We start from the raw sequence: 25,596 nt of genomic DNA on the forward strand, positions 1-25,596 counted from the left end.
GTGAGACCCCATCTCTACTATAAATAGAAAGAAATTAATTGGCTAACTAATATATATACAAAAAATTAGCCAGGCATGGTGGCAAATGCCTGTAGTCCCAGCTACTTGGGAGGCTGAGGCAGGAGGATTGCTTGAGCCAGGAATTTGAGGTTGCTGTGAGCTAGGCTGACGTCATGGCACTCACTCTAGCCTGGGCAACAAAGTGAGACTCTGTCTCAAAAAAAAAAAAAAAAAAAAAGAACCACATGAAAAAAATGTGTTCACTGTAATTGTTCTTTTTAACAGGATTTACCACATTTATTTCTTTAAAACAAAAAAAGGTTTTCATTGCTTAAAAAAAGGGGTTTTTTTGGTATTTATTTTTAGAGACCAAGTCTCCCCTCTATCAACCAGGCTGAAGAGCAGTGGTATCATGATAGCTCACTGCAGCCTTGAACTCCTAGGCTCAAGCCATTCTCTTGCCTCAGTCTCTAAAGTAGCTGGGATTACAGATGTGAGCTACCACACCCAGCTTAAAATAAGTTTTAAGAGAAAATGAATTTATCCTCTATCAGCAAAAAAAAAGAGCTTGACCTTGAACTGGGTAATAGGGAACATGAAATGTCCCTTATACTATTTTTGCAACATTTTTATAAGTCTGAGATTATATCAAAATAAAGATATCAAAAAACTTAAAGCCATGTCACACTGCTAACACTGATTTTACTTATTTGAAAATATAAGGAGTCAAATAGACTGTAATTAGCAGCGATAATAAAACACTTGAACCTAAATCAAATTTAGAAACTGCCCCCAATAAGACTTTTCCAAAGTACTTAATCCAAGTCAGGGTTATTTTTCCTTTCAATCCTTAAATTTCACTTTAATTGTCCACTAAATTTACCCCAACACCTAAATTACAACATCTTAAAAATAATAAATTCACACTCTGTAGACTATAATTTTATACATTTATGTCAACTGTGAAAAATAAGATATCATTTAAAAGAACTACTATTATAGAATAAAAGCTACTATTAAATTCCTTTTGGATACAATATCCTAACCAGAAAATTTTAAATACAGCAAATATTATTTGATCACTTACCTGTCAACTAGGCATTGTGCTAAAGACCTCACTTTTTCATTAAAAACTAGAAAGAATCCTGAAGTATGCATTTTCTATAATTTACACATTTAGTAACTTGCCCAAAATCAAACAATGAGGAAACTAGAACCCAAGTTCATCTTGCTGCAGAGTCCATCAATATTCTCGATGATCTCCTTTGACCCTAAAACTCTATCACTCCAATAATTCCAAGATGGTATCAAAGAAATCCATCTTCTCAAACCTGTCTTTTCAGATGGAAAGAAAAGGAAATAAAAAAATGTTTCCTGGCCGGGCGCGGTGGCTCACGCCTGTAATCCTAGCTCTCTGGGAGGCCGAGGCGGGCGGATTGCTCGAGGTCAGGAGTTCGAAACCAGCCTGAGCAAGAGTGAGACCCGTCTCTACTATAAATAGAAAGAAATTAATTGGCCAACTAATATATATATAGAAAAAATTAGCCGGGCATGGTGGCGAATGCCTGTAGTCCCAGCTACTTGGGAGGCTGAGGCAGGAGGATTGCTTGAGCCAGGAGTTTGAGGTTGCTGTGAGCTAGACTGACACCACGGCACTCACTCTAGCCTGGGCAATAAAGTGAGACTCTGTCTCAAAAAAAAAAAAAAAATGTTTCCTCCCAAAAGAGTGTCTTACAAACCTGTACTAGGCATTGTTTGAAAAGTTTTACAAATAAACTAATTTAATCCTTACAACAACATAGACACTTTTATAATTCCCATTTTACAGATAAGAAAACTGAAGTCAAAAATAGTACCTTACCCAAGTTTACCCAGCTAGTAATGTTGGAGCCTGGATTTAAGTTGAATCTGTCTTAACTGCTTCACTTAACTCCTTTATCACTTGAAATCATCACATTACCCCCCACACCCAGAGCCAGGGACTGAGCCAAGGGAAAGATTCAATAGAGATTAGCTGCTGTTGTTGCTGTTAATATTCACGATGCCTTACCTTATTACTCTTCTCCTAGTAATCTCCCACACCACTGGATTTACCTAGATTATCAGACTATATTATACATATTTTACAGTTACAGACATATCAGAAAGGTAGCATGGAATCTAATTTAGAATTCAACGTGGGCAAGTATACATGGATACAGATAACATAATATATCTTGGTAATATTTTCACCATTCTCTATTCTAAACAGCTGGCAACATAATGAAGCATCTGTGTAATGTCTCAGAATTCAGTTTAAGAGTTCTGTTTGTTTGTTTTTAAGTTTTTGTTGTTGTTGTTTTCTGAGACAGAGTCTCACTCTGTCGCCGGGGCTAGAGTGCTGTGGCGTCAGCCTAGCTCACAGCAACCGGAAACTCCTGGGCTCAGGTGATCCTCCTGCCTCAGCCTCCCAAGTAGCTGGGACTACAGGCATGCGCCACCATGCCCAGCTAATGTTTTCTATATATTTTTAGTTGTCCAATTAATTCTTTCTATTTGTAGTAGAGATGGGGTCTAGCTCTTGCTCAGGTTGGTTTTCGAACTCCTGACCTTGAGCAATAATTCCTCCTGCCTCGGCCTCTCAGAGTGCTAGGATTATAGGCGTGAACCACCACACCTGGCCATTTTATGAGTTTTTTTGGCTAATTTTGTACCCAAGTTTACCACCCTCCCTATAAGATTATAACCTGAAGGCCACAGACAGTATTTTTATATACCTTTATAATCCCCCTGGCCTAGCTCTTGAAATAAGTGCTCAAAAATATTTACAATAATACATTTCATTTGCTTATTACTCCTATACATTAATTCTATTTCCAGTGCTAGACAAACTTCGCTGAAAGCATAGATGTCTTGAGTATTTTGCTAAATGCAATTCAAGCAACACCTTTATAGATAAATGAGCAGCTGCTGAAACCAAAATAATTTTTCTTTATGTCATGATTCTAATACTAACCCTTAAAATAGAATAATTCTAGAATTTTTTTAGAACTGTTGTTTTACTAAGTCCTTGACTTTACATTCCTTAAAATAACTACAGACTATGCCATTTCTAACTTTACAACTCTCTTAAGAAATATGGAAAACTTCTCAAATCCTTTACTATTGCATTAACAATTTAAATAAACTCAGCATCACGAAAAAGTTCTAGGTTTCCTGAAATATAGTAAACTCTCAAAAGTTAATTGTGTAATTATGAAATATCTTAATTTTTTTAGTAACAAGAAACAAAGCTTTAACACACATTACTGAATGTAAGCAACCACATAAGTAGTAGGCCCATCCTATAGAAGAGAAGGAAATTCTGCTATTCCAGCACACATAAGTTTACCAACTCTTTAGCTGAATCGAGAAATAAATTATCAATTAAAACAGGCACCACAGTGAAGATACTAAATGAGGGTCTATTATCTCTTCAGTAATTCCTTTCAGTAGTTCTTAGTTAGTGTAATGAGAAGATACGTGAAAAAAATGGCATGGCCTAATATACAGGCAGCTGAAAAGTAATACTAGATGGGTAGAAGAGACAGAAGCAGATTATCTTACAGTGGCACACCAAAAGCTAAAATTCCCCAAGTCTTACCTCATAGCAGCAACTGGAAGGGCAAAACTTTTCAAAAGGCATGGTGAAGAGCAGAATAAAAAGAAGACAAACTCTACAATTAACAGTCTAGCTTTCTGAAAAAAGTATTTTGAGGCCAAGATGTGAAAATAAAGACTAAAATTCCTAATGAGAGTTGAGAAATAATTAGCAAACAGACCTGATCACAAAGTTAAGACTACTGAATCTTCTCCAAAATCAGTCTTATTGTTGCCATCTACTGGGAGAAGGGTACAAATGCATTTGGATCTGGGGTGGAGGGGTAGAGATAGGGTGGAATTCTCTGCTTTTCTTTGGTGGGGAGAAGTGAAAATATATGATTAATAAAGAAAAAAAATATGAAGAGTGCCTGTTTTTGCTGAAAGAAGTAAAACATATAGAAGTAAAACCAAGATTTCATGAATAGTTTTATCCTAAAGTCCACAAAACCAAACAAATGCTGGATGATACAGCATTCCTTACTCCACAGTTAGCATCTCTGCTATTTCCACATAAAGAAGAATCAAATTAATTCAAACTCCAATCAGGAAAGTCTACAAGAATATGCTAGAAATAAAAGCTGCTAAGGAAGCTAAAAATTATGGCTACCAGAACCCTGAGAAAAATATTTTTCCTTTAGTTTCCCTTCAGCCACCATCTAACCTCATTTCCCATGTTAAAAATCCTATGTACCTGTGTACATATTTTTACCAAAATTAAAGAGTTTCCGTAGTGTAGTGGTTATCACATTCGCCTCATAAAAATTAAAGGTACTAGAAGTTGCTACGGGTGGGGATGGAAGGGATAGGGGGAGATTTGTTAAAGAATACAAAATTACAGACTGGAAGGAGGAATAAGTTCCAATGTTCTACTATGTTGTAGGATGACTACAGTTAACAACAACATATAGTTTCAAATAGGCAGGAGGAGGATATTGAATGTTTCCAACATGAAGAAATGACAAATGATGATAGATATGCTAATTACCCTGATCTGATTATACATTATATGTATTGAAACATTACTATGTACCCCCATAAATATATACAATTATGTGTAAATATTAAATCTAAAAAGAGGTAACAAATATTCTATGACATCAACCAGAGTATAAGCAAATATTCATTAAAATATTTAATTTTATTTAACTAGGTAATATTATCAGTTCTTCCTAAATGTATATACTTAAACAATTCACTTTTTTTTTTTTTTTTGAGACAGAGTCTCACTCTGTTGTAAAGTGCCATGGCGTCAGCCTAGCTCACAGCAACCTCAAACTCCTCGGCTCAAGCAATCCTACTGCCTCAGCCTCCAGAGTAGCTGTGACTACAGGCACACACCACCATGCCAGGCTAAATTTTTTTTTCTATATATTTTTAGTTGGCCAATTAATTTCTTTCTATTTTTGGTAAAAACAGGGTCTCATTCTTGCTCAGGCTGGTTTCAAACTCCTGACCTTGAGTAATCCGGCTGCCTCGGCCTCCCAGAGTGCTAGGATTACAGACATGAGCCACCGCGCCGGGACCACAATTCACTTTTACTTTAAACACCATTTCTTCACTGCATTAGATGTTAAGTAAAAGTTTCCCCTATATATGAGTGAAAATTACTGAGTGAGCAGCTCACAGAAAAAATCATGTATTAGGTCTCAAACAGTACTATAAATTTAAAAGAAAAAACTCTCTGAACAAACGAGTTGAATGTGCTAATACAAAATGATTCTAGCTTCCACTACAGGAAGACTTCTGTAAACGAACAGAGGACTGGTGGGAGTCATTTAGACAATAAACCAGCTCCTGCTTATTTAACAAAACATTTTAAACTATTAAGTAAGGAAACTGAACAAGAAATAAGTTTTAACTTCACCGCTTCTCTCTCCTCCAAAACTTACTTCTTTGAGACAGGGTCTTGTTCTGTTGCCCAGACAATTCAGTGTCATCATCACAGCTCACTGCAATGGCAACTCCTGGGCTTAACAATCCTCCTGACTCAGCCTCCTAAGTATCTGTGACTACAGACACATACCATCACACTTGGCTAATTTCTGTATTTCTTGTAGAGAATGGGTCTCACTATGTTGCTCAGGCTGGTCTGGAACTACTATCCTCAAGCAATCCTACTGCCTGGGCTTCTCAAAGTGTTAGAATCACAAGTATGAGCCACCAGGCCCACAGAAACCTTTATATATAGTCCCCAAAAGGGAAATGATGTCATAAAAATATAACATCTAAAGGCATTTTTATTTTCCTTTTCAGTTCATTTATAAATTAAATATTTTCACACACTTTTTTCATGTTATCACTGCCTATTCAGTGACACACATTCATTCAACATAAGTGTACCTGCTAGATCTAATTCCTTAATCTTTCATTCAAGAACTTTAATAATCTCAGCTCAAATTTCCTGTTATTTCATAACTATGGACCCTCAATTTGAGAAGGCTTATTTACCTTATCATCAGATCCTGACCACAATTACACCTTTAAGCTCCCCATTCTTCTATACCTACCTCAAACAAATAGGCCCAGTTCAAGTAAGTCCCTCCTCTCTCCATGAAGTCGTCTTCAGTACCTTCAACCCAGGACTGAATCTCTCTCTCAACTTGAGTACCTACCGTATAAAACTCAATTTTGTACTTAATAAGCACAACGTTAGATGATGTGTTCTCGTCATAGGTTTGAACTCCTCTACAATAAAATACATTTCAAGAAAAGCAATCTCATTTTATAAATCTCATTTTTCTCCTCAGCACTCTCTAACAGGGTAGATCTTATATGGAACCAGATATGCATTCACATTAGCTGCTTATGAAATACTGTCCAATGAAGGTGCTTCCAACAATTTAGTTAGTAAAGCCAAAAATAATGCCCTAATTCATCTGCTTCTTTAGATTCTAATATCAGGTTTTCTAAATGCAGAAAATCTGCATTTAGAATACTCCTCCATGCTAAATACTATATTCCTATATATAGTTTTAGACAAGTTATGATTAAGTCAATTGTCAACTATGAAACAGAAGTCAGAAGACAAGGCCTAAGTTTTAAGTCCTTTTGTATTCCTCCCACAGCACAGTCCTGGCACACAGTAATCACTAATATGTACTGATAAATAAACTATCATCTACTGATAAACACAATCCTCAAATGCTAAATTTGGGGTAACCAAGTTACTAAAATAATCTAGTGTCTTAAGTAAGGGACCCAGCACAGTGGCTTTTGCCTGTAATCCTAGCACTCGGGAAGGCGGCAGGGAGTTCAAGACCAACCTGGGCAATAGGAACACCCAGTCTCTATTAAAAAAAAAACTTGGCTGGGTGTGGTGGCATGCACCCATAGTCTCAGCTACTCAGCTACACCAGAGGCTAAGGCAGGAGGATCACTTGAGCCAGGAGTTTAATGTTGCAGTGAGCTATGATCAGGCCACTCACTCTAGCCCAGGCAACAGAGTAAGACCCTATCTCACAAATAAAAAGGGGGGGGATTCCTTAAATAGCTGATTTTAATGAGCCTAATTTTGAAAATTTTATATTCTACACTCAGCTGGGAGCCCCTGAGAAACAAAACAAGCAAGTTGACAGTAAATTATAGTAAATGATACTAATATTATTTCACAATATAGTTTCTCAATGTGTCTCACACCAAAACATACTCTACCATGTACAATGCATTATGTTGGGAGCCTTGTGCCAGATACTGCAAGGATAGAAGAATGAGATCTCTACCCTCAGGAAACCAAAAATGTAGTTAAGACGTAAACAACTAATTATATAACACAGAATATGAAAGTCATACTGAAATAAATGTTATAAAAGGGAAATATATTAATAGAACGGAGAAAAGAATGAAGAGTAAAAATCTTACAGGAGCTACTAAAAGAAAGTGTATATATACTGCTATTAAGAGATACAAGATGGAGGAGGGTATCAATTCAGGTAGACAAAATAAAGCCAGGACAAGAAAGTTAAAAAGTTCCTGAGTGTGTTCAGAGAGGAAAAAGCAGTTCAATCTGGCTGCAGCCAAGGATGCAAAACGAACGGTATTACAAACACTGGGGACACAGAAATTAACAGCATTTTCATATATTTCCTACAAGGCTACTATAAGCACATGGTTTTTGAGAATTAAAAAAAGAGAGGCCCTCCATATGATCTCCATGAACTTGCTCTCCAAGGACACAAAGCAGCTTAAATTACAACTTAAGAGAATTTCAGATAGGCTACCTGTAAAAATTCACTTGAGTTTCTAGGGCATCACACATGTTTACCAGTATAAGAACTTTAAATTGAGTTCATCTGACCTTATTTATTCAGAGCCCTGCCCACGCGTGGAAGAGTAGGAGTTTTGAAGTCAGGGTAAAACTCATTGGTTATGACAGCCAACAAGTTGATTATTAAAATACACATTGAAATGCTGTAACTTCAAGTCTTGAATGCTTGTTATATATAGCATTCAAAATCTGTGTATAGGGTAATAACACCATATTTATAGAAATACATGCTTTAATACCCTAAAATGATGATTATAATAAATTGGAAAACACTAATCATTCAGCATTGTATCAAAACATATTAGGTCCTCAATGTACTTTTAAGTGGCCAAATATTATATGCAGATAATAGACAAGTAAAGAATATGAAATGGCTGGCCCTAATTCTTTTTAATATGTATTATTTAAAGTAACTTGCAGTCTAAAATATATACCAACTGATTAAAAATTCTCAATTATTTTAGCCTTAACGATGCAAAACATGAATCAAAACAATTAAAATAGGACACTAAACCATTACAAAATACTTTCACTTACAGTATCTTATTCTCACAAGACTTATTCTGTCAACAAATATTTAAAGAATCCCTATTATGGGCCAGGCACTATGCTAGACACAAGGAATAAAAAAGAGTACTACTGATTTCAAAGAATTCATGATCAACTAAGGAATGGTACTTATGGTATTTCAAGAATAATACCTATGTATATAATAGACATTCTATGTGTGTACGTTCTAGGTAGAAGAGTGTTAATAAACAAGGCAATGGTCAATGCTACTGTAAACAAGTGGAGAAAGAAGAGCCTTGTGTTCCACTTCATGGGCATAGCCTAATCTTCTAGTGTTTAGCATATAAATGATAACTGACTCTAGGTTAGGGGGTAATAACAGCATTTTTCAGAGCAGGCACTGGAAAACTCACAAAGGTTAAATTATTTGTATAAGGTCACAAAGACAGAAAGGGCATAGCCAGAATTGGAATCCAAGTCTATTATCTTCAAATCACATACATGAACAGTGCTGTTCACTAATGAACACAGCAGCAGGCCACTGGAATGACTTTTTAAAGCAAGCATAATCACGAAACTATTACCAATAACTCTGCACACTTAAGACAAAGAAAATAAGCCTGAATAATGCACAAGTTCCTTTTTCTTCTGTCTAAACCAGTTTAATGAAACCACAAGAAACAACCAAAATCTAAAAGGCCTCAGAGAGAAACAAATGAACAGACTTATTTCAGTCTAGGAAACAACCTCTTTTTGCCAATAACTTCAAACTATCCATAAATTGTAAGATTTAAAGAACTACATTTTTAAAAACCCAGGTCACTGGCCAAATTAAATTTTACTTAAAAATCAAAAGACAGGTCCAGCATCAGTATACCTATCTATAACAGAAAGCACTCACAATGTAAGGAGTAACCTACCAGACAGGTAGAGAATGCAAAAAACAACTGCTAGGGCGGTTATACCTTCAAGAAGTCTGTAACATAGCTGTTGAAATGTTACACAGGCACTAAAAGAAAATACACAAGTAAAGCTTACATTACATGTTAAGAACAACAAACACTAAGATTACATACAACAATCTACAAATTAATCATGTTTACTGTGTAATATCCACCAGATTTTTTCTTTCTTTCCTTCTTTCTTTTTTTTTTTTTTTTTTTTTGAGACAGTCTCACCTTGTTGCCCAGGCTAGAGTGAGTGCCATGGCGTCAGCCTAGCTCACAGCAACCTCAAACTCCTGGGCTTAAGCGATCCTCCTGCCTCAGCCTCCCGAGCAGCTGGGACTACAGGCATGTGCCACCATGCCCAGCTCATTTTTTCTATATATATATTAGTTGGCCAATTAATTTATTTCTATTTTATAGTAGAGACAGGGTCTCGCTCTTGCTCAGGCTGGTTGAACTCCTGACCTTGAGCAATCCTCCCGCCTCATCCTCCCAAAGTGCTAGGATTACAGGTGTGAGCCACCACGCCCGGCTATCCACCAGATTCTTACTCTTCCACCTTATCTGGCCCAGAGTCCCTTCAGGCTTGGCCCTATTAACTGCATCTTTGCCTATGAAAAAAGTGGCACAGAATAATCCACTGGTTTAATACTGAAACATGGTGGTAATAATTTAATCCATCCAGACACTCTGATGGCACACTGGTCAGGGGAGATGAGAAGATGCCATAATCACCAAACCAAACCACAGGAAGCATTCTGAAAAATCTGCTGGGGTCAAAAACCCTTCCAAGCAGAAGACTGGTTGCATATTCAGCAAGACCAGGCTAACATTACTAGTTTGGAGCAGGAAGGAAAACAGAGGTTATTTTTCAATCAGGTTTACTAGTGTACCTTCATGCATACCACAATGATATGAAATAATCCTTGCCCTCAGGAGGCCTATAATCTAGTCAGGAAAACAAAGCCATACAAATCAAGAAATGTAGCACTATAATCTAGAAACAAAGCATATACAGATAACCAAGAAATACAAGGGAAAGATCATGGGGTAGAATTTTGTTTGAAGAAGTGACTTTAAGGGGTAAATTGATGTTGTTCTTTACACCCTGTCTGTTATGTTACTCTGTATACAGGGTGCTTGCTTGATTTAAATAAGGGAAAAGTTCTTGTCAGATTGGCAATTGCAAGGAAGAACTTGAGTGAAGATGAAAAACAAGTAGGTTAATGTTTTGGCTTTAATCCATCAAATTACCTCAACAAACAGGAAAATAAAGGGGCAACTGGTATCACATTTGCTCAAAAAGATCCCAACCCATCCACTTAAGAAAAAGAAAGTTCCATAGATTCTGTAAAGAAAACAGAGACCAGGATTCAGAAGCATTTTTCCTTAATTGTAATCTCTAACATTAAAAAGTCAATTTCATGAGAGCCACAAATAAGAATAGGTACAAATTTTGTCAATAATTAAAAAGACATTTGAAGTTTCTCTTAAAAGGATTAAAAAGTTTACTCAGTAGGATGTATGGTGAAAAGTATCTGGCATCCTGTTGTCAAAAAAATTAATTTAATAGATAAAAATTAGGCTCAAATTCCACTACCAATTAAGCAGCAATTTCAGATTATGAAGTGCTACAACTTCATATCTTCAACCTACTTTACATCAATTTCCCCTCCCCCAGGACCACTACCACTGGTAAGAAAGTTGTATTTTTTTTTAATGACCTCAAAATAGCTAATGTAATGTTCTAAAACAATAACTCACACTTATTCAGGATTTTGTTGTTTTTCAGTCATTATATTCACTGGATCTCATAACCACCCAGGGAGATACGATAAAGATTACCCACCCCCACTTTACAGATAAAATGAAGACCAGGTAGGTGAAGAGACTAGCTCAAGGTCACACAAATACTAACTGGCTGTGTGTGAATTTCCTAGCCAGCAATGTATCTTCTTTGCTGAGATGACAACCTTAAAATAGGATCATAAAACCTTATCTAGATAACATAAATACAGTAATCTTAAAAGTTAGAATGGAAAAGTAAACATATATTACTCCAAATTTACTTCACCAGGTGAAAGTACTGATTTTACCATGGAATACATAATATTCCGTTCATTTTTAAAATACTTAACCATTTTAGTTTAGCACTTTCTGGAATTCTAAATGCCAAAATTGTCCTCCAGCTTTTAGAAAATAAAAGAAAAAACTAAAACAAAAGCCAGTTCGTAGACACAAACTGAGTAGTAAATGTCAGCTGAGCAGACTTAAAAACCACACTCCTGAAAAACCAGGGAACGAATGGAAACGATAATCTTAATTACAGTTCTCCAATTCTTATGGATACTGCCACCTTCATAGAAAGACAGACATGTACAAAGCCCACAACCCCCAACCATGTTAATGTGCTCTCTTAAGCTTAAAATAAATAAGAACTCCCCCCAATCTCACAAAGATGATAGAAAGCCACTCCAGTTAAGTATCTCTACGGCTGAAGTAAAGATTACAAATTGTGTTTACTTTAGAACTTACACTTAATATTGACCTCTTTACATGCTGTACAAAATACAAAAATATGCCTCAATAAAACCCTCTAAAATTTATTGTCTCTAAAACGCTGGTAATTCCTCTCCTCAACCCTAACTGCTTCCCTCCCCCAGGGGTGTAAATGCGACACACACAGGCCTCATATACAGGCCTCTTGCCTTTTTTTCTAACACAACTAGGACCTTTGTTCCGAGCGTCGGTTTTTTACCCCACTCAATAGCTCTTTCAAGTTTCTACCCTGTATTTTTTGTTTTGTTTTTATAGAGGAGATTCTGAGCCTCAACTTGCCAGGTCTTTAAAAAACGAAATGCCAAAAATATCTAATGAGACTCTCGAGAGGAATAGAAAGTTAAACACACCACTAAAGGGCCTACAAAACGGAGTAAAGCCTGGAGATCGGGTGATCTGGCAGCCCAGGCAAGATCGGGGAACGCGACCAGAAAGGGAGACAGCAGGAGAGCAGTTAGACCACTCAGAACAGACTCACTGCGAGCTATTAACCGTACCCCCCTACACACACACAAACGTTTACACACACACATTCCCTCCCCCAATTAACTAACGAAGCAATTAAACTATACCCACCACCAGACACGAGGCTTAGGCTAAATCTCTCCCAAAGAGAAACGAACGGCATTACCAAAAACAAATCTGTCTTAAGGGTTTGGAAGCAGCCCCTTCCATTCTCTCCTCACCACACAGGGTAACCAATTCTCTCTCGTCCCCAATCAGTAGTTCAAATGCGTTATTTCCTCCCGATTCGCGTGTGTTTTTAAATTTTTATCAATTTTTCCCCCTAGCAAATTAAGGAATTCTTTTTCTGAGGAAAGGGGAGACATGGAGGACAGGATTAGAGATTTTACAACCTTCGTTATTTGAACTCCCCTCTAACTTATTCCTGTACTAGAAACCCACTCATTATGGAGAAGGAAGGAGAGGGGTTGAACTGATGGGCAAACGTTATAATAGGTTTTATGTAATCCACATATAAATAAATTAATCGCCTGACTCGCTTTGAATGCTAATACGATTGGGGTGACAATTGGCCCACCTCCCTCCCCCGAGTCCTGGTTAACCCCACCACCACCACCAATTTCCATTCTGATCTATTTAAAAGGATGCTCGGTTCCTCTCAGCCTAGTTTCTCGGCCTTTTTCATGCCCCCCTCACCCCCGCATACCCCTGTCGTCGGGAGCCTCAACTTCCCACGGGTAAAAAAAACTGCCCCGCGCAGACCCCGTCTCCGGGCTCGCCCGCCCTCAACCGTCCCCCTGGGCAGGAAACCCCTTACTGCGGTCTAAAGTCACTCCGGCCTCTCCCTCCTCTGACCCTCGCTTCCCACAACTGTTGTCACTCGAGCTGCTCCCTAGTTTCCATTTCCGGGCCGTCCAAGCCCCGGAGCCTCCCCTTTCCCGGTTTCCGGGCCCCCAGTCCCATTTCCGGGGAACCCTTGCCATCTCCACACCCCCCACCTGTACTTCCGGCCCCCCACTTTCTCTCTTCCTAGACGCCCTCCGAGCTCCAAAGCCCACTTCCGGCCCCCCACGCCCCCGCCGGGCTCCCCAACACCCCCACGCCGTACCCCGGTTCCGTGAAGGGCCCTCCTCATTGCGGGGGGCCGGAGGGGGGACCCAGCGACCCCCCCGCTCCTGCCGGCCCCGGTCCCTCCGGCCGCGGTCTCCCTCGAGCGCCTCGCCCGTCAACCCCCGGCTCGGTCCTTCCGCAGCCCCGCCGCCGCCGCCGCCGGGAGCAGGCCCAGCGGGGGCCGAATCGCGGCGATGACACAACCAGGCTTCCTGGGACTTTCTGTTCCAGCTCCTCCCCCCGCCCCCCCAACTCCTCAGCACGGCCCCCTCCCCCCAGGCCTGGCCCCGCCGCTCGGAACTGCGCCCCAATTACCTAGTTAGGCCCCAAAGTCTCCGGTCCGGACTCGGTGGCGAGGCAGTAACTTCCACTCGCTCCCCCCACCCCCCCCAGCGGCGGCGGCGGCGGCGGCTCTCGGGTCCCTTCAATTATCAGCTGAGCCGCAGCACCGCGCCCGGCGTGCGCCTCCGCCCGCGCCGCCTCCCTCCCAGCTCGTGCCAACACCCTCAGGGAACTACTTTGCCCTCTGGCTCAGGATGACTGGCTCGTCCGCGGGACCTGCCCCGCTGCCTACTCGTGGCCCATCACATAGCCCCTCCCTCCCCCACCGCTCAGCTCGACTCCCCCTGCGGCCTCCGATCTCCTCCCGATCCCTTCGAGGGACCAGGAAGGGACTGAGGGATCCGCTTGGTATCCCTCCGCCGGGGTCACCCCCTCCCCTCCGTGGTAGCAGGAACTAATTCCCCTTCAGGTCACCCAGGAACTAGAGATAGAAATTTCACGGATCAGGATTCCCTGTGACCGTTGGAAGAGGGGACAATCACCCCAAGTTAAAGAACCCCCCTGCCAGCTCAAAATTGGAGTCTCATTTAAGCTAGGGTTTTGGCCCCATGACCCCAGTCAAGCCCCGCCCCTTCCTGGTTGTCTTAGCGACGGCGGTGGCGTCCCAAGATGGCGTCGTTGCTGCCGGAGACTCTCTTCGAAATTGTAGGACAAGCCCCGGCGCCGAGCAAAGACTATTACCAGTTACTGGTCACCCGGTCTCAGGCAAGTGCGAGCCGCTGTTTGCCCTCTCTCCTAACTCCCTGCCTGGCCCATTTGGGGCCCAGAACACGGGCCGTGCTAGGCTGAGAGCGACCGTGGGCCGCCGGAAGCGCTCAGTCCCAGTTCCGAGCCGGGAGATTTCCCTCGTCACCTCGGCCTCCTCGGCCCAGCGGCCCGCGTGTGCCTTCTCTCCCCCAGCCCGCCTTGTCCCGGGCAAGCCTTCTTTGCCTCCCCACGGTGCTGCCCGCTCCCTTCCCGCTGTCCCGGCTTCCTACCCGCAGAGTTCCCTCCGCGCGAAGAGAAAAACAGCGTCCCCGGCTTGCCTGCTGCCTCACCTCAGCGTGGGAAGGAGGGAAAGAAAGACTCAGCCAAGTGTCCCAAGGAGGAGCTGGCAGGGGAGGGAAGAAAGGGACGGTCTCTTTTCCAGGGTAGGACTTAATCACGGGGAATTTTTAAAAATCTCACTGTGGCCTTTACCAGTACCGCGGGCACATCAAAACTTGATTATTTCTAGTAGGAATTAATGAGTGAGAGCTCTCCCCTTACCTTTTTGGAGCCCCTTCTATCCCATTGAAAGTGTGCGGGGATGGGGGGTGGTACAAAAATATTTCAGCTGCTCTGTGCGCGTCAGCCCCACCCATAATGACATCTGCTCCACAGCAATAAGACGGAGGATTGTGTTATCGCTGGAGGAAACTAACCATCGTCCTGTTTTTAAGACTAGTTTAGTTATTGAAGGTGGGCTTTTGCTTGATTTATTGTGCTCATGAAATTCTCAAGTTGAGCTGGGCCTCCACTGGGAACACATTTCTGATTCTTGACTGAGCTTACGCCTGTCACTGAGTTATTCATCCACCTTGCACTTTGAATAGATGCTATTTGTATAAAATGAAATGTAGAACTTTATATATATATATATATATATATATATATATGTATTGGTGTGGCTATTGATTATTCCATCAGTTTTTCTGAGACCTCTTAAATAAAATAGGTAGTGAGTTTTTTATGTATTTAAAAGCATCTTTTATTTTTTTATTTTTTTTACTTTTTATTTTGTCTCTTTTTTGTTTTTTAACTAACGTCACTGGCTCAAGTTAAAAAAGCATCTTTTAAATTTGATAATATACCTATTTTATTTTTAAATCTAAAATTTAGAAATATTACAAGCATAAAATCAGCCTGTGAGATTTTTGTTTATTTATTTATTGTTTTTGTAGAGATGAAATTTCACTGTGTTGCCCAGGTTGGTCACAGACTCCTGGCTTCAAGCATTCCTCTCCTCCTCAGCCTCCCTCCCAAAGTGTTGGGATTTCCAGAAGTGAGCCAGCTGGCCCAGCCCTCAAATTGTTAATTAAGCTGCTTTTTAGGGGCTTTTGCACATTTAATTAGGGATTTCTTAAAGGCTGAAATTTTCCCTTTTCCTGTAAAATTGTACAGTCATTTCTTTATACATTTTTAGAAAGATTATTGATGTTTCCATTCACTTTAAGTAAGATTTTTGATCATAACAGTTCTTCGCTTTCTAAGGAGTGATCAAAAACATAATATCTTGTAATCTTCCATCATTTAATATTTTCATCTACCTCAAGTAAGTTACAGTGTTCTAATTTTTATTTTACAGGCTTTTAAAATTTTTCTTTTGAGCATTTTCTTTTCCTTGAGGGTCTGGTATTACAAGTCTGCTACACTTTCTCAGATGTTGTAAGCCTCAACAAATTGAATATCTGTTTACCTTTTTATTTTAGTAAATTAATCTTAGGATTGCTCCTGGCATTAGTTTTCTTCAAGAATGCTTCTGTTAGTGTTCTTCAGACTTTACTCTAAAGTCTAACTTGGACACATGCCTTTCTCTAACTATTCTGTTTAATGAAATCTTTCCCACCATTAATGTTCTTAATTTTTCCTTTTCTTCTTTCTTATTTTTTTTCCTTTTATTTACAGGTCAAAAACCCTCCTTTATTTCAGGCCCTGTTCTTTTTGTCAGTTACATATAAAATCCTTTTCAGGATCTGATCCATTTTCTTTTTTAAGCAGGCTGAATAAATCCACTACAATTCTCCACTGCAGTTTTACCAGTGAGAGTTAATGTCAATTCTAATTAATTCACCCTCTTTTTAAAATAAAATATGTTGTAAAAAATGGCAAGCCAAAAAATATACTTTTCAGTCAACCAACTTGAGAATATGCTATTTTCTAACCACAAAATAATTTTTTTAAGTCTCAGCACAGGAAACCAAACATCCAGTAAGAGGTGGCCTGACATAAATAAGTACTAAAGACTAGAATTAAAATGTGTTTTGTAAATTGGACTTTTTTCTCGAATGACTTTTCTTTAATTGTTTCTTGTACATTTCTTTCACTTCCCTTCTGCCTTTATTCCAAAAAATGTTGTATATTATCCAAAATATACCCCAGATTTAGATGTATCTTTCTTTCATGCTGATTCTGTTTTTTGGTCTCTGTTTCACTGTGTCTTTTTTATTATTTGTCCTTAAATCGAAATAACTGCACATTTGACATAGATTTGAGGGCAAATCTCTCTCTCATCAGTGTCATACCCACCACTGGCATAGTCCAGAATATATATGTTATACATAAATATTTCCTTTGTCTCCTTGTTTATACAATATCATTCAAAATATATTTTTATGCTTATAGAGACATTCCCTATTAACCACTTTGTTGGTTAATGGGGAATAATACCATGTTGTTATTTGGTATTTGGGTTTTTGTTTTTTCAAAACAACTTTCAGAATATAGATTGAGGTCAATATATTTTAATTCTCAAATCTGATCTTTATAGTGATTCCAAGTCTTAGGAAAAGATCAGTGTACTGCTTTCTAAATCAAAGATTGACTCGTTTATTCTCGTTCTAGTTTTAGTAGTATATACATATTTTCTTTCTTTGAAAACTAGTAGATTTATAGTATGTTAGGGCTGGAAAGAATCTTGAATGTTAGGCCAGGGACATTTTACGCGTGGCTTCTAAGAAAGTCTTAAATTGTGTTCCTGAGTGAAGATGCTTTCCTTAATTTTAATCATAACTTGGCATTTTGTATGCGTTTTTTTTAAACTCCAAAGTAAGTTTGTGAGAGATTGCCAAGTTAATGAATAATACAGAGACTTTAAAATCTATGAATCCACACTCTAGCCCAGGCAACAGAGTGACACCCTGTCTCAAAAAAATTAAAATAAAATCTATGAGTCCAGGCCGGGCATGGTGGCTCACGCCTGTAATCCTAGCACTTTGGGAGGCCGAGGCAGGCGGATTGCTCAAGGTCAGGAGTTTGAAACCAGCCTGAGCGAGACCCCGTCTCTACCAAAAATAGAAATAAATTAATTGACCAACTAAAAATATATATACAAAAAATTAGCCGGGCATAGTGGCGCATGCCTCCCCAGCTACTCGGGAGGCTGAGGCAGTAGGATCGCTGAGGCCCGGAGATTGAGGTTGCTGTGAGCCAGGCTGACGCCATGGCACTCACTCTAGCATGGGCAACAAAGTGAGACTCTGTCTCAAAAAAAAAAAAAATCTATGAGTCTAGAGAAAGCAAAAAAATCACTTTAGATGGTCTAGGAGGTTACTGTTACCACCATTTTACTCTTGAAACTCTGTGATCTTTGTCCTCTCAAAATGGAAGTATTGCTTTAGATGAGTATTGGCAGATGTGGCCTCTTGCAGGTGGTAACCCAGGTGATTGTCCCAAGAGCACCAACATGTTAGAATCACTTCAGCAGATGGAAGAATTGGACAATAGATTAGTCTTATTTTATCTATTTTACTAAATCCTACTCAAAACTCCAAAAAGATATCTGAAACTAATGTCACTTGGGGAAAAAAAATCAAAAAGCTCACCTTCCTGCCCATGAAAAAATGACAATTATTTCTGAAGTACTTTAGAGTTGTAGGACTGACAAACTGAAAACACCTGAGATCACATGCCAACCTGTGACAGGAAACTGTCATCTCATTGACTTCTGACAAAGGAATTAAAAAGAACTAGACTTGGTGATGGCTGTGCAAGAGACAACAAAGAATTGTACTCCTGTCATTTCAAACTACAGACCAATTTTAAAGATTCAAAATTTAAATGCAGTCTAATAAAAATGTTAATGCATGTACCCTTTGACCCAGCAAATCCATTTCTAGGACTTTTTATATCCAAAAATGCTATTACATGTACACAAGGATATGTGAGCAAGACCATTCACCAAAGTAAAATAATTTTAAAAACATTTTTCCATGAGTGGAAATGTGGTTGAACTGTGATTCATTCATACCATACAATACTATCCAACCTTTTAAAAACAGTGTGGTGGATCTCTGTTTACTCAGTAGACCAAATAAAATCTTTAGCAAGAAAAGTGAGTTACTGGTTTAAACATAGTAAGATCCTATTAAAAAAAATTTAAATAAATATTAGTGAAGTTTTAAAATAAATGTTAGAAGAAGAGCTAGAGTGATTTGCTCTTAGGGATAGAATTATGGATTGTTTTCACTCTCTGCATTCATATTTCAGAAAGATTTGAGTTTTCTACAGTGAGCATTTATTCTTATAACCAGAGAAATACAATAAAGTTTTAAAATGTAAATGCATAATTCTCACTCTGAGACTTTGCCTTGCCCTGCAATCCCCCTATTTCCCCAGCACCACCTTTGAGCCATCTCCCATATGCAATATTGGGGCAGCATTGATAACTGCGTCACAAGCTGCTGTTTTTGTGGGGGGAAATAATCCTAATTGACAAATTTAGAGACAGTGCAAATAAGTTAATGATTCTTTGGAAAATTTTAGGGATGTTTTAGTGTCTAGAAACTTCTTTTTAATGTAAGTAGTAATTACTTTTGAGAAACGAAAGGATTGTTCTTTCTTGCCTTGATGGGTATGAGATAGTACGGGAAACGTGAAGAGTAAAAGAAGGCAAAGGTAGTCCACTGAATAGACTTATTTGGCCCCAAAGAAAGCTTAAAGAACAGCATTTCTCAAGTAACTTGAGATCATATTAAATAAACACGAAATAGCAATTTTTTTTTTTAAGATGGAGTCTTGCTCTGTCACCTGGACCGGAGTGCTGTGGTGTCAGCCTAGCTCACAACAACTTCAAACTCCTGGGCTCAAGCAATTCTCCTGCCTTAAGCCTCCCAAGTAGCTGAGATTACAGGCATAGGCCACCAAACCTGGCTAATTTTTCTATTTTTAGTAGACACAGGGTCTCCCTCTTGCTGAGGCTGGTCTCAAACTCCTGACCTCAAGCGATCCAGCCTCCCAGAGTGCTAGGATTACAGGCTTGAGCCAGCATGCCTGGCCCAGATGGCACATTTTGAGAGCTGGGTAGGGTGCAATCAACTTGACATGAGGATATTTTCCTAGGGGACCCAGGAACCCCTAAATCATGTTCTGCTCCTGCCTCTGCCCTCACACACAACATCCCCAAGAGCTGTATACATAGAGAACATAAAGTAGAGGAGAGGACTTGCATATCTCCCTTTGCTTCTGCTTATTCTTTCTGTCCTTTAAGGGAATGTTGCCCACTGATGGAGATGAATGTTTCTCCAGACTTCCAAGCCATGGTGCCCATTCTGCCTGCTGGCCACTAGCCATCGCCAAAATGTTTCCACCCACAGAAAACTACTGCTGTTTCCTCTAAAGTCCAAAAATCACTATAATACTTGTGCTGATTTATTTTCCTCTTCCCCATTGTTTACATTTTGATATACATTCCTCTTTTTAGGCTGTCTTTTTGCCTGACCCTCAGAGTTCCTCATTCTCCCCCTGCCCTTAAAAGATACACTTTCCTTGTCTTCACTACGTCTGAGAACCTCAGCCCAATTCTGCTAAATCCCTTATCGGGGTATATTTTGGTTTTCTATCTTGCCATCATTCACCTCTTCACCTGTTCCTCCTGACAGCAGCAAGTGCAGGAAACATGACCTTCCCTGCCCTACAGGTTAAGCCAGGTATTTATCATAATAAACTGCATTATTCTTCTGTTCCTCATGTCTGACACACTTTAGAAAAATGATTCCCAACCTGTGACACTCCAGGATGTGCCTAATTAGAGTTGTGAAATAACTTTTAATCAGAAATTTTAAGTTCCTTTTAATTTTTTTAAGTGGCATATGGCACTTTGGGGAAGCGAGAGATGAAATGATACAAGTAAGGTGATTAAACTCTTAAAAATAACAATATGCAGTGCACTGCCATATTATAATCCAGTCATCAAGTGGCTCCTGAATCCTCATTTCAAAATTGCATCACAGGCTGGGCACAGTGGCTCACGCCTATAATCCTAACACTCTGGGAGGCTGAGGCAGGCAGATTGCTCGTGGTCAGGAGTTCGAAACCAGCCTGAGCAAGAGTGAGACCCCCGTCTCTACTATAAATAGAAATTGGCCGGGCGCGGTGGCTCACGCCTGTAATCCTAGCTCTCTGGGAGGCCGAGGCGGGCGGATTGCTCAAGGTCAGGAGTTCAAAACCAGCCTGAACAAGAGCGAGACCCCGTCTCTACTATAAATAGAAAGAAATTAATTGGCCAACTGATATGTATATAAAAAATTAGCCGGGCATGGTGGCGCATGCCTGTAGTCCCAGCTACTCGGGAGGCTGAGGCAGAAGGATCGCTCGAGCCCAGGAGTGTGAGGTTGCTGTGAGCTAGGCTGACGCCACGGCACTCACTCTAGCCTGGACAATAAAGCGAGACTTTGTCTCAAAAAAAAAAAAAAAAAAGAAATTAATTGGCCAACTAATACATATAGAAAAAATTAGCCGGGCATAGTGGTACATGCCTGTAGTCCCAGCTACTCGGGAGGCTGAGGCAGGAGGATTGCTTGAGCCCAGGAGTTTGAGGTTGCTGTGAGCTAGGCTGATGCCATGGCACTCACTCTAGCCTAGGCAACAAAGTGAGACTCTGTCTCAAAAAAAAAAAAATTTGCATGACAGCTGGATATAGCTCTAATAACATCTTTTTCCAGGTAAATCGTTCATTCAGCACCCATGAGCGCCTACTCGATTTGGGCACTTAATTTGGTCTCACCCTACATTGACACAGATTTGCTTCATAATTATATGGGGCAGTAGAGCACTTAATTGGGAGTCACTGAGTCATGAATCCTTTAATTCCTCCTGCTGGTCCACAAGCTCTTGACCTAGGGCAAGGCACTTAATTTGTCTGAGCCTTAGTTGCCTCATCAACAGAAGGTTACTAGTTTAAGAGATCACTAAGATTTATTCTAGCTCTAAAATCAAAATGCTACTTCACATTGGTTTGGTTTTTTTCCCAGAAAAATTGAGTTACGATTCTTATTAGTAGCTGTATGACCTGGCATAAGTCTTCACCTGCCTTATGTTCAATTCTGTAGTAAAATGAACAGTTCAACCCTTGGCTACTTCACAGGTATGGTGAGAACCAAATACATGTAAACAGCACTCCAGGCCAGTGTTTCTCAGAAAGAAGTTTCATGAGTTGGATGCGTTGGCTGGCACCTGTGGTCCCACCTACCTGGAAGGGTGAGGCAGGAGGAATGCTTGAACCCAGGAGTTCTAGACCAGCCTGGGCAATATAGGAAGACCCTGCCTCAAAAAAAAAAAAAAAAATATATATATATATATATACACACACACACACAAAAACAGAGGTGATCAAATAAGATGGGAAAATCCTGGGTAAAAAAAAAAAATTGTATCTTTTCTCAAAGCCTTTAAAATCCATCCTGAATCTCCAAGAGGAGATTGCAGCATGGAGTTTTTCCTACAGGCATGTGACCATGAAACCTTCTTTTCCCTGAGCAGCTTAGGAACTGAGACTCTGTGGAACACCTTTTGGAAAACACCCAGCAGTGCACCTGGTACACAGCAGCAAATATTAAATAAATGATTGTTAAATACCAAACAGTCAAACTTCACCTTTTGAATGAAAGCAATTATAGTAACCCTTTAGTCATTTCACAACTCATTTTATTTTGCTTATTTATTTTTAGAATCAGCTTATATGGTCACATATATACCTACTGGTGTTTCGATTAGGATTTCAATGAATGTATAGATCATTTTGTGGTGAATCAACATCTTTCAGCATCAAGTTTCCAATCCATAAATATAATCTTCCTTTTAGAAATATGTAGGTATACTTTAATTTTGTTCAAGGCTGGGCGTGGTGGCTCACGCCTGTAATCCTAGCACTCTAGGAGGCCAAGGCGGGCAGATCGTTTGAGCTCAGGAGTTCAAGACCAGCCTAAGCAAGAATGAGACCCCGTCTCTACTAAAAATAGAAAGAAATTAATTGGCCAACTAAAAATATATAGAAAAAATGAGCCAGGCATGGTGGCGCATGCCTGTAGTCCCAGCTACTCGGGAGGCTGAGGCAGGAGGATCACTTGAGCCCAGGAGTTTGAGGTTTTTGTGAGCTAGGCTCACGCCACTGCACTCTAGCCTGGGCAACAAGAGTGAGACTCTGTCTCAAAAATAAATAAATAATTTTGCTCAATGTTACAGTGTAAAAATCTTACATTTCTTTTGTTAGATTTCTAGGTGTTTGATTTTCTTCTATTGTAAATGATGCTTCTTAAACTTCTTATCCTCTGTTTGTAGCTAGTAATAAAAACACAATTTTTAAAATTCTTTTGTCCGGTGTGGTGGCTCATGCCTGTAATCCTAGCACTCTGGGAGGCAGAGGCGGGAGGATCACTCAAGGTCAGGAGTTTGAAACCAGCCTGAGCAAGAGCAAGACCCCATCTCTACTAAAAATAGAAATTAATTGGACAACTAAAAATATATAGAAAAAAATTAGGCATGGTGGCGCATGCCTGTAGTCCCAGCTACTTGGGAGGCTGAGGCAGAAAGTTCTCTTGAACTCAGGAGTTTGAGGTTGCTGTGGGCTAGGCTGACGCCACAGCACTCTAGCCCAGGATACAGAGTGAGACTCTGTCTCAAACATAAATAAAATAAAATAAAATTATTTTTGGTGATGAGGTCTTGCTATGTTGCCCAGGCTGAAGTGTAGTGGCTATTTATAAGTGCTGTCATACAACCTAGAACTCCTAGCCTCAAGCTATCTGCCCACCTCAACCTCCTGAGTAGCTGGGAGAGGTGTACCACCTCACTTAGCCACAAATGATTTTTGTTTCTGGTAAATTTCCTTTTCTCCAGTGATCTTGCTAAGTTACTTACTAATAATTTATCTGTAGTTTTTTTTTTAGATTTTCTGGGACACATTGATATCATTTATGAATAATGGCATACTTATTGCTTTCTAATCCTTGTCTTTTTTTTCCTTGCCTTATTGCATTGGCTAAAGTTTTCATTACAATGTTAAAGAGAAAAGATGACATTAGCCATCCTTATCTATTCCTGCACTTAAGGGGAAGGCTTTCATTATTTCAACATAAAATATGTTGTTTGCTATAGGGTTGTAAAAATCCAATTAAGATGTTTCATTTCAGTCTGCTAAAAGTTTCTATTTTGAATGGACAGAGAATTATATTTTTAGACAAAACAACAAAAAAAAGATCTTTTAGCTATATATTGAAATTTAATTCTGCTGTTTTTCTCCAAATCATTCTTCAGATCACAATTAACTGTGTGCCCTCTGGCTCTAAGATGGCCACATTCTCCATTCCTTAAATAACACCCCTCACTCCCATTGTTGTGGCTATGCACTTGATCCCAACCCCTGGATCACTTCCCATCAATCACCTCATACCCATTCCTCCCCATCCTTTGAGTCCCATCCACAATGACATTTGAAACCAGAGAGTAAATGAAGGCCCATTTAACAGTTGTTGTGACAATTGGCTATTAAAATTGTCACAAAATAGAGCAAAATTAACTAAATCCCTAACGTATAATATACATTTAAAATTTGTGTCAGTTGAAGAGCTAAGTTTTACACAAACATACACTCTGAAAGTACCATAAAACAATAAGAGAATATTATTTTAATCCTGAGGTAGATAAGGCCCACCTAAGCAAAACTCCAAATCTGGAAGCCATAAGGGAAAAGAATGGCAGATCAAGGCCATGTAAAATAAAATTTTGTTTCATAAGTGATACCTACAACAAAATTAATATTTTGTTGAGAAAGATTGGGAGAAAATGTTGGCCACATGTGTAGCAGACAAATTCAGTATCCAAAGATTATTGAATATTGATCCTATAAATTAATAAGGTAAATAGCCTCATGGGAAAATAAGGAAGTTACCTGAGGAAATATACACAACTACTAATTATATCAAAAGATGTTTAACCTCACTAGTGATTGAGGAAATACAATTTAAAACCACAGGATATGGCTAGGTGTGGTGTCTCATGCCTCTAATACCAGCACTTTGGGAAGCTGAGGCTGGAGGATCACTTGAGGCCAGGAGTTTGAGACCAGCCTGGACAATAGCGAGACCCCATCTCTACAAGAAATACAAATAGCCAGGGTGGTGACTCACACCTGTAGTCCCAGCTACTTGGGAGGCTGAGGCAGGAGGATTGCTTGAGTAATTGCTTTGTTTTCAAAGCAATTGCTTTGAGGTTTACAGTGAGCTATGATGACCCCACTGCACTCCAGTGTGGGCAACAGAACATGACCTCTCTCAGAAAAAAAAACAAAAAACCCCAAGATACAGGTTTTTCCATTGGCAAAAAATCGAGATTATCCAAATTGGCAAGATTGTGAGAAAAAGGACAGACTTTATTAAGTGCTTGTGGCTCACCAAGTTTCAGACCATACCAGCAATACAAAGGTGAAGCTCCTTCCCTCAAGAAGCTTGCAATCTAGTGGGAAGGCAGACAAACATGACAGCAAGGTCATTCGTACAGTGGAGGTCAGAGCCAAGTGTGGTGAGAGCACTGGAGGTAATCCTGAGTAGGGGGCCGAGGTGGTGGTCAGGGAAGTCTTCACAAGGACAAGATCTGAGCTGAGACTGAGGATAGAAGAGGTGAGGATGGTAGTCTGGGCAGAGGAACAAGATAAGAAAAGCTAAGATGTGTGAATGCAGAGCTTGTTTTAGCACAAGTGATAAGTAATATGCTACACTGTATGAAGTAAAGCTGGCTGTCAGGACCACCAAGGAGTAGACAGGGAGC

At 39.8% G+C, this 25,596-nt stretch overlaps 2 protein-coding genes across 25 annotated transcripts in view; one reads left to right on the forward strand and one right to left on the reverse strand.

The window, feature by feature from the left end:
• The window catches only part of TRIP12 (thyroid hormone receptor interactor 12), a 144,233-nt gene extending 129,148 nt beyond the window's left edge, over positions 1-15,085 (reverse strand). For 12 of the 24 annotated variants that reach the window (XM_020288163.2, XM_020288164.2, XM_020288161.2 and 9 more), the window contains exon 1: positions 13,792-14,036. The gene's annotated coding sequence lies outside the window, so the exon portion shown is untranslated. Of the gene's footprint in view, positions 1-13,072; positions 13,092-13,183; positions 13,701-13,791; positions 14,038-14,795; positions 14,817-15,066 lie in introns of those variants that run through there. The other 12 variants (XM_020288162.2, XM_020288156.2, XM_020288154.2 and 9 more) reach the window with 7 other exon arrangements.
• Positions 14,248-25,596, forward strand: part of FBXO36 (F-box protein 36) — an 87,484-nt gene continuing 76,135 nt past the window's right edge. Inside the window, exon 1 of the mRNA XM_076006018.1 lies at positions 14,248-14,523. Within this exon, the coding sequence (XP_075862133.1) occupies positions 14,428-14,523 (96 nt within the window). The 5' untranslated portion in view covers positions 14,248-14,427. The remainder of the gene's footprint in view (positions 14,524-25,596) is intronic.

The sequence above is a fragment of the Microcebus murinus genome, chromosome 8 (genome assembly GCF_040939455.1).
Source record: "Microcebus murinus isolate Inina chromosome 8, M.murinus_Inina_mat1.0, whole genome shotgun sequence".
Taxonomy (NCBI): domain Eukaryota; kingdom Metazoa; phylum Chordata; class Mammalia; order Primates; family Cheirogaleidae; genus Microcebus; species Microcebus murinus.